The sequence below is a fragment of the Xenia sp. Carnegie-2017 genome, unplaced genomic scaffold, assembly GCF_021976095.1.
Source record: "Xenia sp. Carnegie-2017 unplaced genomic scaffold, XeniaSp_v1 HiC_scaffold_25, whole genome shotgun sequence".
NCBI lineage: Eukaryota > Metazoa > Cnidaria > Anthozoa > Malacalcyonacea > Xeniidae > Xenia > Xenia sp. Carnegie-2017.
In genome coordinates this window covers 640,579-658,088 of record NW_025813488.1, presented here as the reverse complement: position 1 = coordinate 658,088, position 17,510 = coordinate 640,579, and the positions used below count along the sequence as shown (strand labels likewise).

The window sequence follows — 17,510 nt, the reverse complement described above, 5'->3', positions numbered from 1 at the left end:
TAATAGTTATTTAAATTAGAAGTCAAAGCATACTTACCATCAGCTTGTGTTTTAGTATAGTAGTCATTTAAATTAGAAGTCAAAGCATCAGCTTGTGTTTTAGTATAATAGTTATTTAAATTAGAAGTCAAAGCATACTTACCATCAGCTTGTGTTTTAGTATAGTAGTCATTTAAATTAGAAGTCAAAGCATACTTACCATCAGCTTGTGTTTTAGTATAGTAGTCATTTAAATTAGAAGTCAAAGCATACTTACCATCAGCTTGTGTTTTAGTATAGTAGTCATTAAATTTATTATCAGCTTGTGTTTTAGTATAATAGTTAGTTAAATTAGAACTTAAAACATATTTATTATCAGCTTGTGTTTTAGTATAGTAGTCATTAAATTTATTATCAGCTTGTGTTTTAGTATAGTAGTCATTAAATTTACCATCTGTTTCAGTCTTTGTATAATATTTAGATAAATTAGAACTTAAAACATACTTACCATTTGTTTCATTCTTTGTATAATAGTTGGCTAATCTTGAGACAAAAACATATTTATTATCAGCTTGCGTTTTAGTATAGTAGTCATTAAATTTATTATTAACTTGAGTTTTAGTGTAGTGGTTATCTGATAGATGTGTTTTATCTACAGGTCCTTGTATATTTACATTAATATCTGTTTTATCATGCCCATAAAATAAGCTCATTTATATTATTCCTCAGATTTTATATCCGGTTTATTATTTTTATGTTCGTAAACATGTTTAACGGTTGTTATACCACCAGATAAAAAACCTAGAAAAGGTAATAGGGGTGATATTTTTTCTACTAAACTATAAACATCTCGTTTTAAAAGGTCGTCTGATTTAAGCTGTTTTGTTAATTCTTTGAGTCTTCAATAGCATCAAACCCTTTTAATATATCTGAAAATTTTGATATAACTAAATCAGTTAAAAACTCATTAGCTTTTGTAATCGTTTTTCTCGTATTCAATGTATAATTTATCAATAATTTTTGACTAGCTTTTTTAATGTAAGCAACTGACTTGTCTAAATCACCATCTTCAGCTAGTTTAAGTAGTTGATCTCTTTTATTAAAACCCTCTTGCGGTTTATCTTGTATATTATCATCACATACAGCATCTTTGATAGTATCATTTGCGGAATCAATCTCATTAATTATATCATCAATTGTTTCAGGCTCTTTACGCTTTGGCATATATATTAACACATGTTTTATTGCGGAATAACAATTTTCCATTGGTATGGATATATTAGTTGAATAAATAGATGAGCAAATTTATTATTTTTCAATTTTTTGGTTATTTCTTCTATATCATCTTTCTGAAAACCATAAAGATAATCATCAAATATTGTTTTCATGTCATTGCGGTTTGGATTATAAAATGTAACTAAATAACTTATATTTTCACGATAAGGTTTGGCAATACTTGTCAATTGCTGTGTAACTACAATAGTAGATAGTCCATAATGGCGAGCACTAAATGCTAATCGTACTAATTGCGATGTCCTATTTTTAACATCTAAGCCACTTGCGCAATCATCGAGAATAATAAGACTATTTGTACATTTATATACATCACTAACATATTTTAAAACAATATCTACCTGATCTTGGTCACATTCGACCTTAATTAAATCAGAATCATTTATATATTTCCATTCTTGATAGGTTTTATTATATGATAATGTTGGGCATAATAAAATAATATAATCAAAATGGTTACTAAAGTTTTTTTCTAGCATTCTTAAAAGAATGAAGGTTTTACCACAATTTGTCATACCTACAATAATCATATTAAAGGGTGTGTTCATTTATATATTACTGGTTATTCTAGTATTGAATACTTTGTAAATCATTATTAACAAATTGAACAAGAGCATCACTAATAACATAGATGTAACAGTTTAAATCTTTTGTATATGCTCTTTTTAATTTCAAGCAGAATGCCATTTTGAGTATTAATGATTTTTTCCGTTACCAGCAATATTTTTTTCTTGAAAGGTGCGTAGATCGATAACTAATGCAAATTTATCCTTATAAAATTTTTCAATTGTCATGAAGCAATCTATCGGAATAGTTCTATCAAAAAATTTTCTTGCTTCTTCATAAAAATGTTTTTTATTCATACCTTGGGCGAAAATACAATTTGGCACACCCTCTATTGTCACAGAAATTTTATCGATTAATGGAAATAGAAATTTTCACTATCACTAACTGAATCTTCTGTAAATAATAGTACAATGCCTTTCATACTTTTACGAGGGACATTTACGTTTATATTCTGTAATGTACTTGACTTATCCCATTTTTCCTTTTTTAAGAGGGTTATATGTTCATAAAATAGGCTTCTTCCTATAGAATATAAATTTGTCACCTCATTTGCAATTTCTTGGTTTTCAATAGTTTCATATTCAAGTTGAATATTTTCTAATTCATAATCACCTATATTTTGACCACTTTGGGGGATAAGGACTTGATCACTTGGTGGTAATGTTATTATGTATTGAAAGTTATTATTCATATTGAAAGGGCAATACAGACCATGGTCTTTAAGAATATTATCAATATTAATTTTTGTCTTATACCATAAATATCATACATTAATTTGTCTGATACTTTTCTGAACTTCCACTTGTTGCAGCAGTATCATCTTTCGAAATGAGTTTTCGTAAATTTTCGCTACAAATACCGTATTCAATAAGGCCTTGTCGATCACTTTTAGGTAACCACAAGTCTTTGTATACACTTATAATATTATGTTCACTACAATCGTAAAGGGTTTCCCAGCCACTTTAATTTGTAGTCTATGTTGTAAAATCTGACTGAGATTATTTATAAAGTGACTTTTGTATTACTGATTTTAAGATCAAACGATAGATTAAGTGAACCAGGCACTAAGCAACTATTTGCTTTCAATTTCGGAATATTAATATAAACTTGTTCATTCGGTTTAAGACTATTAGGGTTAAAGGTTATACTATAAAAGTACGGTTACCTTTAATTTTGTCATAGCAGTCTTTTATAACCAGGTAAAAGCTCTTCTTGTAATAATCTATTCATATATATTAAAACATATTTTATTTTCTTCTTTGTTTATACTGATCATATATTAACAAAGCAGCAGCAATAGCTAAAATCCATAGATTAGAAGCTACCCATGCTAGACCTTTTGCTCCCCCAGATATAACCTGAGCGATAATATTCAATAATGGACCTAACACTGGCCATAATTTTTTAACTAGATTTGCTAAAGCCTTAGAAAATTTACTAGTAGCTTGAGCACCTTGAAGGATTGCTTTTCTAGCTCCTATGACAATGGTTGTAATTATCCCAGCTATAGATATAGCTAAAGCTGATAATCCTGGAATATTTTCCTTAACCCATTCTTTAAACTTTTGTAATCTAGTAATGTCTTCTTCTTGTTTCTCTCGTACATCCTCTTTTTCTAATTGATTTTCTTCTTCTCTAATTATAATTTTTAATTCTTCGGCTCTTTCATGCAAATTAGTTAATTCATCAATATTGTTGTCAATACCATTTTCATTTTCATTTTCTATTTCATCTATTCTAGCTTGAGTTTTGTTTAGCTCTTCAGCAAAGTGATTTATTTGTGCTTTTATGAATTGCGGGCGTGTTCTTTTATCGATTGTTCCAGAGGGGGTCATTACACCTATATGTTCTCTAAGTTCTTCACCAGTTATTTGATTGAAATTATCTGTATATTGATTATTTAAATCAACCATAGGCATACTCTCTTCAGTTTTTATAAATTCCTCTTGTAATTTAATAATTCTTTTAATTTCGTTTTTAAATTGTTTAACAGCTTTTTTAGCACTTTCTGATTTATTGTATTGTAGTTCTCCATTACTATTACGTTTTAAAACAATTCTTTCAGCACCTTGCTTATTTCTTGTATTTAATGGTTTGTAAGTAATATTATTTATATTAGTTTTACCTAAATTTAATCTCAAATTTAAACCTTCAGAAGCTGCCATACCTTTTAGGTGATTAAATCTAAACACTTTTTTATTATTTTTTGTAATAAAAGATTCAACAGCAAAAGAAACTTCATTTTCAGGTCTATTAATATTTGTATAAACAGGAGTGGAAGTAGGAACATCAGGAAGATTATTAGGTATTGTTATTGTTATACCATCATTATCAGTAATAAATAATTTATCATCATTATCATTAATAAATGATGTTTCAGCAATATTTTCATTATCATCGTTATTATCTTCTTGCTTCTTATCTTCTAATTCAATATAATCAAAACCTCCTTCTGCCATTATATAGATTACTCTATATTTTGTATTTCACTTTCAGGAATCCAACTGTTATGTTTATTATCATAACCTAACCATTTAACTAAAACCATCTTTTTACCTTTAACCTTCTTACGTTTTAATATCTTTTCAACTCTATAAACATCATCTTTCTTATTCACAACTGATAGTTCCTCTTCATAAAATTTACCAATTATAGGCTCTCCTTCTAAATCTTCTATCTCATATAAATTCGGTCTCCTCTAATAACTTTAGTCACTTTAAACAACTCTTCTGTAAAATTTGCTTCATAACCTTTCGTAAATATAGATTTATACTTTGATATTCTAACCATATCACCAATTTTAATCTTAGGTAATGGTAAATAAGCAACTTCATGACCGTATAATGTATTCCATACTTCATCTTCATTATTTTTATTAACATCTTTAGGCTTCATCAAGATTGTACTGTGTTTTGTATTGTTATAATTATATACTAAATCATCCAATATATCAATCCATTTATATGTTCCTTTACTGTAAAAATATTTCCACATAGATGTTTTAAGCGTTCTGTTGAATCGTTCGACAATCGCAGCTTTTTTATCATTTTTAGTAGAGAAGTACTTAATTCCATGTTTCTCTAATAATGATTTAACACCTACATTATAAAATTCTTTACCATCATCAAATTGAGCTAGTTTCGGGTAATCATTAAATCTATCTTTAAATTGACTTAATAGTTTTGCAACAGCTTTTGTCATATTATTTGTGTCTTTTCTATAAACAGGAATACTAAATGCGTATCTACTTAATATTTCAACAGCTGTTAATATCCAATAATAACCATTGTTTTTATACTTATAAGAACCCATATCAACTAAATCCATCTGTATTTGTTCACCAAGATAGTTTACCCTTGTTTGTCTGAATTTATGTCTTCTAATAATAGGTTTATATCTAGTGTATGTATCTTGAGATATTAACCATTCTTTAACCTGTTTTAGGATCATAATAAATATCTCTTAAACTTTGCTCAATTTTAATGTCTTCATCCATTTAACTTACTCAAGATAACATTCTAATAGAATACTACCTACATTCAAAAGGTCACCATCTTGATCTAATATATTAAATATTAGCTCGTTAAAGGCTCCTTTTATAATTGTAACTTTAGATTCAATATCGTTGTATTCGTATACAGTACCAAATAACGACTGAATTGTTATTACTGGTAAAGTTAAAGCTATATTACTTTTTTTACCTTCATGGTTATAATTATAACTTGAATTTACAATATTAGAAGAAATTTGAATATAGTTTAATCCTCTGTTTATATCCACTTTAGAAACACCATTTTGTACGATACCTTTTTTTATAGTTTTTATGGTATCATTGAAACCTAACATTTTAATAAGAGTATCAGACAATACTAATACCTCATCATTATTATTAGTTATTTTACAAGTTCCATTATTTTCTACCATCTCAAGCTTTACGTTAACAGACTCAAAAAACGTTTTAAGCATTTTAAAAGTCCAGTAACCAGCATCTATATTATATTTTGTTGTGCCTATTGTAAAAGCTAAAGTATTATTTAATTTAACATTTTTATATTCCCAATACACATAAGCTTTTTGATATATAAATATGAATAGTTAGTTGTTACTATACTTTCTTGTAAGTCAATTTTTACTATCTCCGTCTATAAAACAGTGAACTTCATATATAACATAGCTTATATTATATGTCAGACAAGCAAATCAAAGAAAATGCTATAAAATTAGGCGATGATTTAAAAAATGTACCAACATGGCCAAAAATATATTTAGAAACAACTAAAACGCCTTCGTTTTCAAATCTCATAGCAGCAATAAATGGAGATGAAGGTCATTCTGAGGATTATTTCGATCATATGCATCGGTGGTAGCAAATTTATTGTAAAACCTACATTTCAAAGGCCGGTAAATGTTGATATCTGTAACTTCAGATTGTATGTCACAGAGAATGATTATTTTATGAGTAGTTTACCACCTATAACAGCCACGTGGTCAAGTGAAATTAAAAGTAAAAAAGAACAACCTACTGGTATAAGATACAATATTAAAAATCATTTAAATTATAAACAAGAAGCGTACTATGCTATGATTTGTGGGGCTTATGTTGCTAGTTTTTATGCGGTATTGGGCTTAATCATTTAAATTTTGATAAAAGTAGAATTATACAAAGCCTTGTTAAATATCATTTATATTATCAGATCAAAAATTTATGAAGCATCCATCGTTATTAGATAAATATGACTTTACGGAATTAAAAAAGCATATACCTTATAAAGGTATTTTAAAATTTGATAAAAACAATGATGGGTATTATGTTAATTTTCAATATTCAACTACTGATTATCGTAGCTTTATTGTATATTATTCCGAAGGGATTACATTAATCGGAAAAATTCTTTTGCAAGAGAGCATTGAAAGTTTTGTTTATACAGTTCTTGGATCTCAAGCAAATACAAGATGGTCAATAGTTAATCATGGAGCTAAGAGCATGCAAACACAAAAAGTTTTTAGAAAATTATTAGAGGATACTATAGTACAGAATGATACAACTGTATTTATATCTAACATGAGGAAAGCTATAAAAGACACAAATGTTATTTTGAATATGGCAATCAGCCCTGGTATGATTTTAATCCCCTCTCGTATGATTATATTAGATAAAAAGATTGATGGGTATAATAATATTTTAACATTAGCAAATAAAACTATGAAATTCGGTATTAATTCTAAAATAAATTATTATGGAATTAAAAAGGAAGAACCTAAAAAAGTATATCAAGATAATGTACCATCGCAACACCTAGATACTCTAGATGAAGTTCATAAAAAACCATTAGTACATAAACATACAAAAATAATAGTAAATAATCCCCATCAAACAGATATGATTGCTTTACTCAGTATATCAATGCTATCATCATTCATATTAGTTAAATATGTTTTATAATATAATATGAAACAAGTTCTAGATTTTAATCATATTTCGAGTGAGTTGAGTCAAGAGGAATTTGAAAAGCTGAAAAAGTTGTATTTGTACTATCATAAAATGTATACCTGTTATAAATGGAAATATAATAAATTAAAGAAAGTGCGACTATCATTAAACATGGGAAGTATTTTTGTAGTCTCGACTGCTGGTATTGCTGGTAGTATAACTGTCAACCCGATAGTTATAGCTAGCCTATCAGGCCTAGGTGTTTTAATTCAAGGTTATATGGTTAAGAGTAAGATTAATAATAACTTAGAAATGTGTAAATTTGCATATACATCATATGAAAAAATACTTATGGATATAAGATCTTATTTAAGAGGATTACCTTACGATGAAGTGATATTTCTATCAGACATAAAAGTTATAGATGATATTATAATAGACAATTGTACTACCATAGATAGTATGGTGAGTAAATATAACAAAAAATATAAAGATCTGTAAGTTATCTGTAAGATTATCTATGAATTATCTATAAGTTATCTGTAAACAAAATCTACATTATTATATATAACATGTCTGAAGAAAACCTAAAGATAACTACAGTCAAGAGAGAAAAAGACCCTATTAGAGTTGAAGCTGGTAAACGCTTAGCTGCTATATCGAAAGCTGCTAAAGAAAAAAAGATGCGAGATAAAATTGAATTAGAAAATAAAAAGAAAATTGAGGATAATAGCTGGAATATTAATTATGGATTCTTATTTGGAACTATTGGAGTATTAACTGCTATTGCTAGTCTCTATTATACAAGGAAAAATGATAAAAGGCAGGAAAAATTAGCAAATGATAAAGAAAAAGAAGAAACAACTAGTGAAAAACATGTTTTGATACAAAAAAATAAACAATATAATTTAGACTCATTTGAATAAAATATTTCCTATTATATATGAATAAGAAACAACTTATGAATGAAGCTTTTGATGCAGTGCTTGTGACAACAACTGCTGTAGGTCTTTCTATGGCGTCTAAAAAACTACTAGGTCAAAAATTAACAGACACAAACAGTATCAAAGATTTTGCTAAACTAGCTATTGCTGTTACAGCATCAACAATTTTAGTTAAATATACTCAAGACAAAAAATGGATTCCTGAAAATCCAGTTAAATCTGTATAAATATATATGACAAGTGTTATTACTAGTATGACTAATACAGCTTTTGGAGCTGTTGTTAATGGCCTAGGATTTAGTCTAGCAGGCTGGCTATTTCATAAACTTGATAAAAACGGTTATGCTGAAGAAATGAAAAGATACCACGATTCTTTAATAAATCTACAAAAGGCTAAAGAGGCGTTCTATGAAAATGAAGTCAAGCAGCATAATAAAATACAACAGCTAAGACAAGAAATTAAGTATGCTGATGATGATATAGAATTGACAAACAAAGCTTTAGATATGCTTAGAAAAGTAAAAACTATACATTATAATGGGTTAACATTTCATAGAGAACCACAATTAAATGACTTTTACAAACCATCTAAGAATATGAAAAATTATCAATCTGGTACAATGGTTGTGATTGGTATTATATCTGGATATTTATTATATAAAATTACTTAAAAAATAAAATATATAGTATTAGTATATGTATTGTAATAAATTGATTCATAAAGAGTTAGAAGAGTTTTTTGGTTATGTAAATTGTTGCTTTTGTGATAAAAAGATATGTGATAGTTATATTAATAGGTCTGTTAAAACATACTTATGTTGCGAAAATCAAGAAATTATTTCAGATAACAATAAAATTGTTTGTGTACACTGTGGTTCTATTCACTCATATAAGGTAGTTAATGAATGGATACCAGAGATTTGGAAATGTCAAAAATCAGTTCATTCAAGGAGAAAATGGTTTTATAATAAAATTAGATTGTGTGTAACTTTTGAATATGTTGAGAAATTGACAAATGATTTTATAAAGGTTGTTAGTACTATGATTAAGTATAAGTTGATTCAGAAAAAGAATATTAGTCTGTATAATTATTATATAATACGCTTAGCTAGCCGTATGGGTATACCATTAAAACACCCTGTTAGAGATATGAAAAATAGTAAGACAAAGAAGATTTTTGATGATAGATTATTCGGTGAAGTATATAAAATTCTTGAATGGGATAAAGGTATTGACTGTACTTATTATAACAACTGGGTTAAAGAAATAAAACCTTTATAATTATATATGAATCTTAAAGATCTATTAAAAAAGATTAGAAATTTTATTCTATGTTGTAAAAAACTAGTTCTAATATAGAAGGTGTTTTGAAGGATTTTGAAAAACATTGTATAAATAAAAGATAATTTAAACGCACCTTAAAAAATAATATATATAGTAATTATATAGAATGGTGAAAGTTATAAAAACAAAGATGTATATAAATTTAAAGGACATGAAATTAATTTAGATTTATTAGATGAAATTATGAAAGATAAAACATGTATATTAAATCATTAAAGTACGAACTTTATTATAAAGACGATATTGATAGATATATAACTAAATATTATGAATTGAATACAAATGAATGGTTATCTTTTCAAAAATAGATATAATGTTGAAAATATAAAAAAAATATTACATGTGATGTGTAGTATGAATATTGATTATGAACCTGTTATATTGAATACATTTAAACCATCTAATATATATACTATTAGTAGTGATTTTTATATACCTAATATATATACTATTAGTAGTGATTTTTATATACCACAGTTTACACATATCACTGAAGATTTGTTTAATAAAGATCATGGATGGGATGATTGTTATTTTAAGTATGAAATCAACAATATAGATACAGATGTTTATGTTATAAAATTTGATTTATATGAATATGGTCCTTATATAACTGCTTCTGGTATTATTAGAATCTATCTTAAACGCATTAAATAACTATTTAAAAAATAAAATATATAGTATTAGTATATATGTGTTCAGATAAACAAATACGAGGAAGACCGAAAATTTATACTAAAGAACAAATCAAACAACATAGGACATTATATATGCTCTCAAAACCATGGTATTGTGATTTATGTAATAAAACATATAGTTTAGCATATAAAACTTTACATCTTAAAACTAGAAAACATTTAATAAATTCAAAAAATTTAGGTGCGTTTAACAAAAAATAAAATAAAATATATAGTATATATATGAGTAGAAATTATTTAAATCGAAAGGTACTTAAAGACAAACCTATATTATATAATATGCAGAAGATGAATATAGATAAAACAAAACATAAGGTACTTAAAGACATGAGTATTTTATATAGTATGCCTAATATGAATAGAGATGAACTTCAAAATTTAACTAAAGACGATTTAATTAATTTAATATTAAATCAAAAGCCGTGGGTTGAAGTTAATAATACTTCAATTTCCAAACCAGTACAAAAAGTACTATCACAATCCAATATTAAAAAAATGACTGTACAACAATTAAAAGCTATTGCTAAAGAGAAAAAGGTTAAAGGTTATTATAAACTTATAAAAAACGAATTAATCAAAGTATTAACACCAGTCCCCAAACCAAGAAAGAGTGTTAAAGAAATGGTTAAAGAGTATGAGAATAATACACAGATGCTATCAGATAAAAATAAGAAACCAGTACCAACAAAAAGAGTTAAAATAAGAGAAACAAACAATGCGCTTAAAGGATTTACTAAATCATATGAAATAAGTATTATGAGCAATAAAGATCCATTAAAACAATTGCAGAACACTAGAAAGTATCTTACATATTATATTAAAGAAGTATTAACATCAATGGTAGGCCTTAAATATACTGAAACTCTTAAAATAACATTTGAAAGAATTAAAATAAAATATAATGGTGATGTTGATCATATAATAGAAATTGGTTATTTCAACAGTCAAGCTTTAACAATTACAAATAATGAAAATATTACTGAATCACTACAAATTTCAAAACAAAATATATTAGATAAAATTAGTAAATTCAATCAAGAAGGTTCTGCATGGATTATTAAATCTATAGATAATCATTATCTTAATGTTGTTAAATACAAGCCATTACAAGGATCTTCATATATTAATTTACCACAAGAACTTAAAAACTCTAAAAAAGGATTAATTAATATCAAAAATACAGATAATGAATGTTTTAGATGGTGTCATATTCGTTATTTAAACTCACAAAATAAACACTCATACCGAATAAAAAAATCTGATAAGGAATATATTAACAAATTAGACTACTCTGGGATTAAATTTCCAGTGACTGTTAAACAATATAATAAAATCGAAAAACAAAACAAAATTAACATTAATGTATTCGGTTATGAAAATAAGCAACCATACCCCATTTATATATCAAAAGAAAAATTTGAAGACCATATGGAACTACTATTGATAACTGATAATGAAAACAAACATTATGTATTAATAAAAGATTTTAATGCATTTATGTATAATCAAACAAAGCATAAGGAAAGAAAACACTTTTGTATGCGCTGTCTTCAATGTTTTAGTTCTGAAAAAATATTAAATGACCATATAGAAAACTGTATACTAATAAATGGTATACAATCAGTAAGAATGCCTGATAAAAATAATAACATACTTAAATTCAACAACTATCATAAGCAACAACCAGTACCATTTGTCATATATGCAGACTTTGAAGCTATTACAGAAAAGATATCTGGTTGTAATCAGAATAATAAAAAATCATTCACTGAAGCCTATCAAAAGCACACAGACTGCAGCTATGGATATAAAGTTGTTTGTTGTTATGATGATAAATTTACGAAAAAATTCAACTATATAGAGGTGAAAAAGCTGTTTACAAATTTATGGAAGCTATGTTAAAAGAAGTTAAATATTGTAAACATATTATGAAAACCCACTTTAATAAACCATTAAAAATGACATCTGATGATGAAGAAGACTTTAAAAAAGCTGATGAATGTCATATCTGTAACAAAAAATATACTAACAAAGACATTCAAGTTAGAGATCATTGTCATATCACTGGTAAATACAGAGGATCGGCTCATCAAGATTGTAATTTAAAACTTAGAATAGACCCTAATAAATTAAAAATCCCAGTAATATTTCACAATCTGCGTGGATATGATAGTCATTTTATTATGCAAGAAATCGGAGCTATTGTTAATAAACATACATACAAAAACAAAAAAGGTGAGGAAAAACAGATGAATATAAGTTGTATACCAAATAATATGGAAAAATATATGGCTTTTATGTTAGGAAACCATTTAACATTTCTTGATAGTTTTCAATTTATGAGCACTAGTCTTGATAAACTTGTTAGTAATTTACCTAAAGAGTTATTTAAATATACCTCTAATCAGTTTAAAGATGAAAAACTTAATCTAATGGCTAGGAAAGGTATATACCCATATGATTATATGGATAGTTTTGAAAAGTTTTATGAGGGGTTACCTTCAAAAAAAGATTTTTATAGTATTCTTACTGATGAATATATATCAGATGATTCTTATAATCATGCTCAAAATGTTTGGAATACATTCAATCTCAAAAACATGGGTGATTACCACGATTTGTATCTGAAATCTGATGTTTTGTTATTAGCTGATGTATTTGAAAACTTTCGAAAAACATGTTTTCAATATTATAACTTAGACCCATGTCATTATTTCACGAGTCCGGGATTAAGCTGGGATGCTATGTTAAAGATGACAGATATTAAATTAGAATTAATGACAGATATTGACATGTTTCAATTCATTGAAAAAGGTATGAGAGGAGGTATTTCTTATATTTCTAACCGATATGGTAAAGCTAATAACAAGTATATGGAAACATTTGATAAGAATAAACCCTCAAAATATATAATGTATCTTGACGCTAACAATCTGTATGGATGGGCTATGTCACAAAATTTACCTACTGGTAATTTCAAATGGTTAACTGATAAACAGATTAACAACATAAACCTTGCTAAATATCAAGCAGATAGTAAAAAAGGTTTAATTTTAGAAGTTGATTTAGAATACCCTGAAGAACTACATAATTTACATAACGATTATCCACTAGGACCTGAAAAAATTAAGGTAACTAGCAACATGCTGTCAAAATATTGTAAGACAATTGCTTCTAATTACAATATATCAACAGGTTTAGTTTCAAAATTAATACCTACATTACAAAATAAATACAAATACGTTTTACATTATAGAAATCTTCAACTATATTTAGATCTTGGGTTAAAATTAAAAAAAGTACATAGAGTACTTGAATTCAATCAATCTCCATGGTTGAAAAAATACATAGACTTTAATACTCAAAAAGAACTAATGCAAAAATTCTTTTGAAAAGACTTCTTCAAACTCATGAATAACAGTGTTTTTGGTAAGACGATGGAAAACTTACGAAAAAGAGTAGATGTTAGACTAGTAACTAATAAAAATAAATTATTAAAATTAGCTTCAAAACCTACTTATGTAAGTAGTAAAATTTTCAATGAGAACCTTGTGGCTGTGCATAAGATCAAAGAACAATTGGTGCTCAACAGACCTGCATATGTGGGTATGTGTATCTTAGATTTAAGTAAAACTTTGATGTATGATTTTCATTACAACTATATCAAAATCGGTATGGTGATAAAGCTAAATTATTATTCACAGATACAGATAGTTTAACATATGAAATTGAAACTAATGATGTCTATCAAGATTTTGGAGTGATAAAGATAAATTTGATAACAGTGATTATGATAAATACCATAAATATTATGATAATACTAATAAAAAGTTATTGGTAAAATGAAAGATGAAGCTGCTGGAAATATAATTAAAGATTTGTTGGTTTAAGAAGCAAGATGTATAGTTATATTAAAGATAATAATAAAGGAGATAAAAAGCTAAAGGAATTAAGAAAAATATTATTAAAAACAAAATAAAACATGAAGACTATAAACAAACACTATTTGAAAATAAACAAATACATCATACAATGAAAACTATTAGAAGTGTAAACCATCAACTTAGTAGTTATGAAATTAATAAAGTATCACTTAGCTGTTTTGATGATAAACGGTATATTAGATGATGGTATAAATACTAGAGCTTATGGTCATTATTTAAATGATAATTAAAACTTATTTTAATATACAGTTATAATGTGTAGTAAGCATGTAGCGTGGGCCTCTGTTAGAGTAAAATCATACATACCTGCTCCTCATGTTTGACTACATATCACATAACTGTTTGTAATAAGTAATTAATACAAAAGCGATATACAAAAAGATTCAAAATCCTGAAACAATTATTAAAAACACTTTTAACAAAAATTATATAACACTCGCTTGACAGACAAATTAAAAAAACATATAGATTCCATATTTTGTAAAACATTGTATTATTATACATGCGCTGATGAAATGTGCTATTACATTAAACAACCATTGTTAAAAACATGCACTAAGACACGCGCCTGACAGACAAATTAAAAAACATATAGATTCCATATTTTGTAAAGAGCATCTATGACATTGTTGCGCTCAAAATTTCAGGCTTAGTTGCCTGAAATTCTTCACCCCTAACAATGATTTAAAAAGATGTTTTATTAACGCTTGATTATTAAAGAATATTTCTACCACGCGCTGAGTTTTCAGACCATTGTTAAAGGCCACTAGTTAATCCAATATACCAGTCGACTATAAAGCGCGCTGCTACTGATATTTTAATAACGCTTGATTATTAACACTTGATTATTAAAGACGGTTTTTTGAAGAGCATTTTTTAAGCCTCTGTTATTCTCGAATATTCTTCGAATATTCATCGAATCTAAGGTGGAACCCCGATTTTTTCACGAAGTGAAAAAATTTCCCCACCTGGGTTCCAGAATTCTCGGGGGATCCATTCCCCTGCTCAATTTTAGCTACGCTAAAATCTGCGCTGCCGATCCCCCTCCGAACCGATGCTTTCTTAACATTTGTTTGTAAAGACCGTTTTTAAACGATTAATTGTAACCTCGAGATTTTTACCCCCTTTGAAACAATGACTATTTTTTACACAGCTTTTTTACATGACCTTTTACCAGAGGGACGTTTTTATACCATGGTCCTAATTTACGCTTTTATACCCACGGGTGTAGTAGTAATATACATGGGGGATTCGAATACATAAAAAGTAAACTTTTTATGGATTCGTACCCCCATGTATATTACTACTGAGAGCAAGTATTGTTGATTAAGACAATGCAATTAGAGAACTAAAATTTCACTTGATTTACACTTTAATGGTTGCCAAATAACATAAATTTCTGTCTGTTGTCTGTTCACTATAATAAAAGTTCTTGTTTGATTTTTTTTGTTTTAGGACAAGTATCGAGGTTTGAAAGGTTCTCCAAAGGACAGTTTAACTTATTCGTTGGCGGTTTGTTTTTGCCTTTTGAACCATAGCTATGGAGGTAGGTTTTTTCCGCAAACAAGTTTACTCGACATCTTAACTGCGTTAATTGTTCAAGGAGATTTTTTTATCGTAAAGGATTACGAGCCGTGGCGTATTTATGGCAAGTATTTGTTCTTGAGATGAGATATCGTTGGGAAAAAGGCGTTTTATTGCCTAGGTGAGTTCTGATAACTGTAAAAAAAGATCCATGAAATAATTACTAATTTATAATTAACTCATTATAGACTCGATCTTCAGACTCCGAATCATGATTGTTGTTTAATCCATCAGAAGCTGCAGGTAAAATTTTATATAGCATAGTGTTTTTTGTGGACGACAAAGGCAGAGAAGTTGTTATATAGTTTCTATGACATGATTTCTTTCACTGCATCACCATAATCGATTTCGATTGTTGCGCTCGACAAAGGCATCGATTCCCTGAACGTATCGACACGGGATTTGCGTTCAGACACATGACTCGTTTTAGCGAAACCTACCAGTCGAAACAATTTGGTCTTGTCCTGTCATATTTGTGATGCATGTTGTTGTATTGCTTGTCCAGTGTAGGTGATTTCTTGAAACTCATATACAGTAAATCTCTTCATAAACCCTCCAGCCGCCAATAAACCTACCACGGGACATTCAACTTATTCTTCTGAACATGTTCAAACTTCTCTCAACTACACTCAATACCGCTCAATGCCCCTCAATACCGCTAGATGTCTAACTACTTTTGTCAATGTGAGGCAACGACGCCATGTTGAAAAGTGGGAAAAAGCATAACTCAAAATGAAAAATAAGTTAGAAGAAAGTTTATAGAGCAATCCTGTCAAATGTTTTTTAAATCAAACCTTGACAATCGACTTTGCAACTGTATTGAAACACTGCAAAAGCAGATATTACCTTTAAATATCGCCAGCTTGGCTACCTTTCGAGATGGCGGCTTACCTCACTTTTAACTATAGAATTTTGTCGTAGTCACATATCTAGGTAGATTGGGTTCTATTGGTTGAGATCGTTTGCCAGTAGCTTTAGCAACCAGCGTAGCCAGCCCGCGAGTTTGTGTCCTGCTATGTAAATTTAAGAACTCTATAGTAATTCTTTGCATTGGATATCTATTGTTTCAACTAAACAGTAAAAATGCCAATTATAGTGGAAGAGACAAAATGACTAATTTGCATCCCAAACCTTTTCCTAGGAGGACTGATGAGCTAGACTGCGTGCAAACCCTGACTTCTAGTAACGAGCTTAATTGATTTTAGCTAAAAATTTACGGCGGATGTATTGCATGACCTCCGGTATTAATTAGCCAATTAGTGTCAAATAACGAAACTCTGGACTATGTATTGCCCTGCTGTCTTCGGCATTGACTGCCAAGCATCATATACAATTGGCCTTTTTACGGCTGTTGAATATACGATTATAGATATTTTTATTTTTCAAACCACCTTTAGAAGTGTATTCCTCAAACTCAGCCAACTTATTTTATCTTTTTATTATGTATATTGTGACAATGGATTTGCCAGGTGGAAAGCGAATTCTTTGTATAAATATACTTGCCCAACATAAAACTTTTAATATGGCCATGGGTATATAATTTTATTAACAAAACGCTTCATCTTTAGCTTAAGACATCTTCAGATTACAATACATCCATGTAGGAAATTAGAAAACATACTAAAGGGCTGTTCTCATGAGCCCGGTAGCCGGGATTCAGCGAAGCGTTAAAGCATTTTGGCAAATGGAAAAGATTACGCTTATTTGAGGAATTTTTCTATGCTAC

At 28.1% G+C, this 17,510-nt stretch overlaps 1 protein-coding gene across 2 annotated transcripts in view; it reads left to right on the top strand.

Moving 5' to 3' along the window:
- LOC124452645 (rab3 GTPase-activating protein catalytic subunit-like) overlaps nt 1–17,510 on the top strand; it is a 40,187-nt gene that overhangs the window by 15,315 nt on the left and 7,362 nt on the right. For both annotated transcript variants that reach the window (XM_047003226.1, XM_047003225.1), the window contains 3 exons: nt 15,656–15,746; nt 15,824–15,905; nt 15,973–16,027. In XM_047003226.1, the coding sequence (XP_046859182.1) occupies nt 15,656–15,746; nt 15,824–15,905; nt 15,973–16,027 (228 nt within the window). The remainder of the gene's footprint in view (nt 1–15,655; nt 15,747–15,823; nt 15,906–15,972; nt 16,028–17,510) is intronic.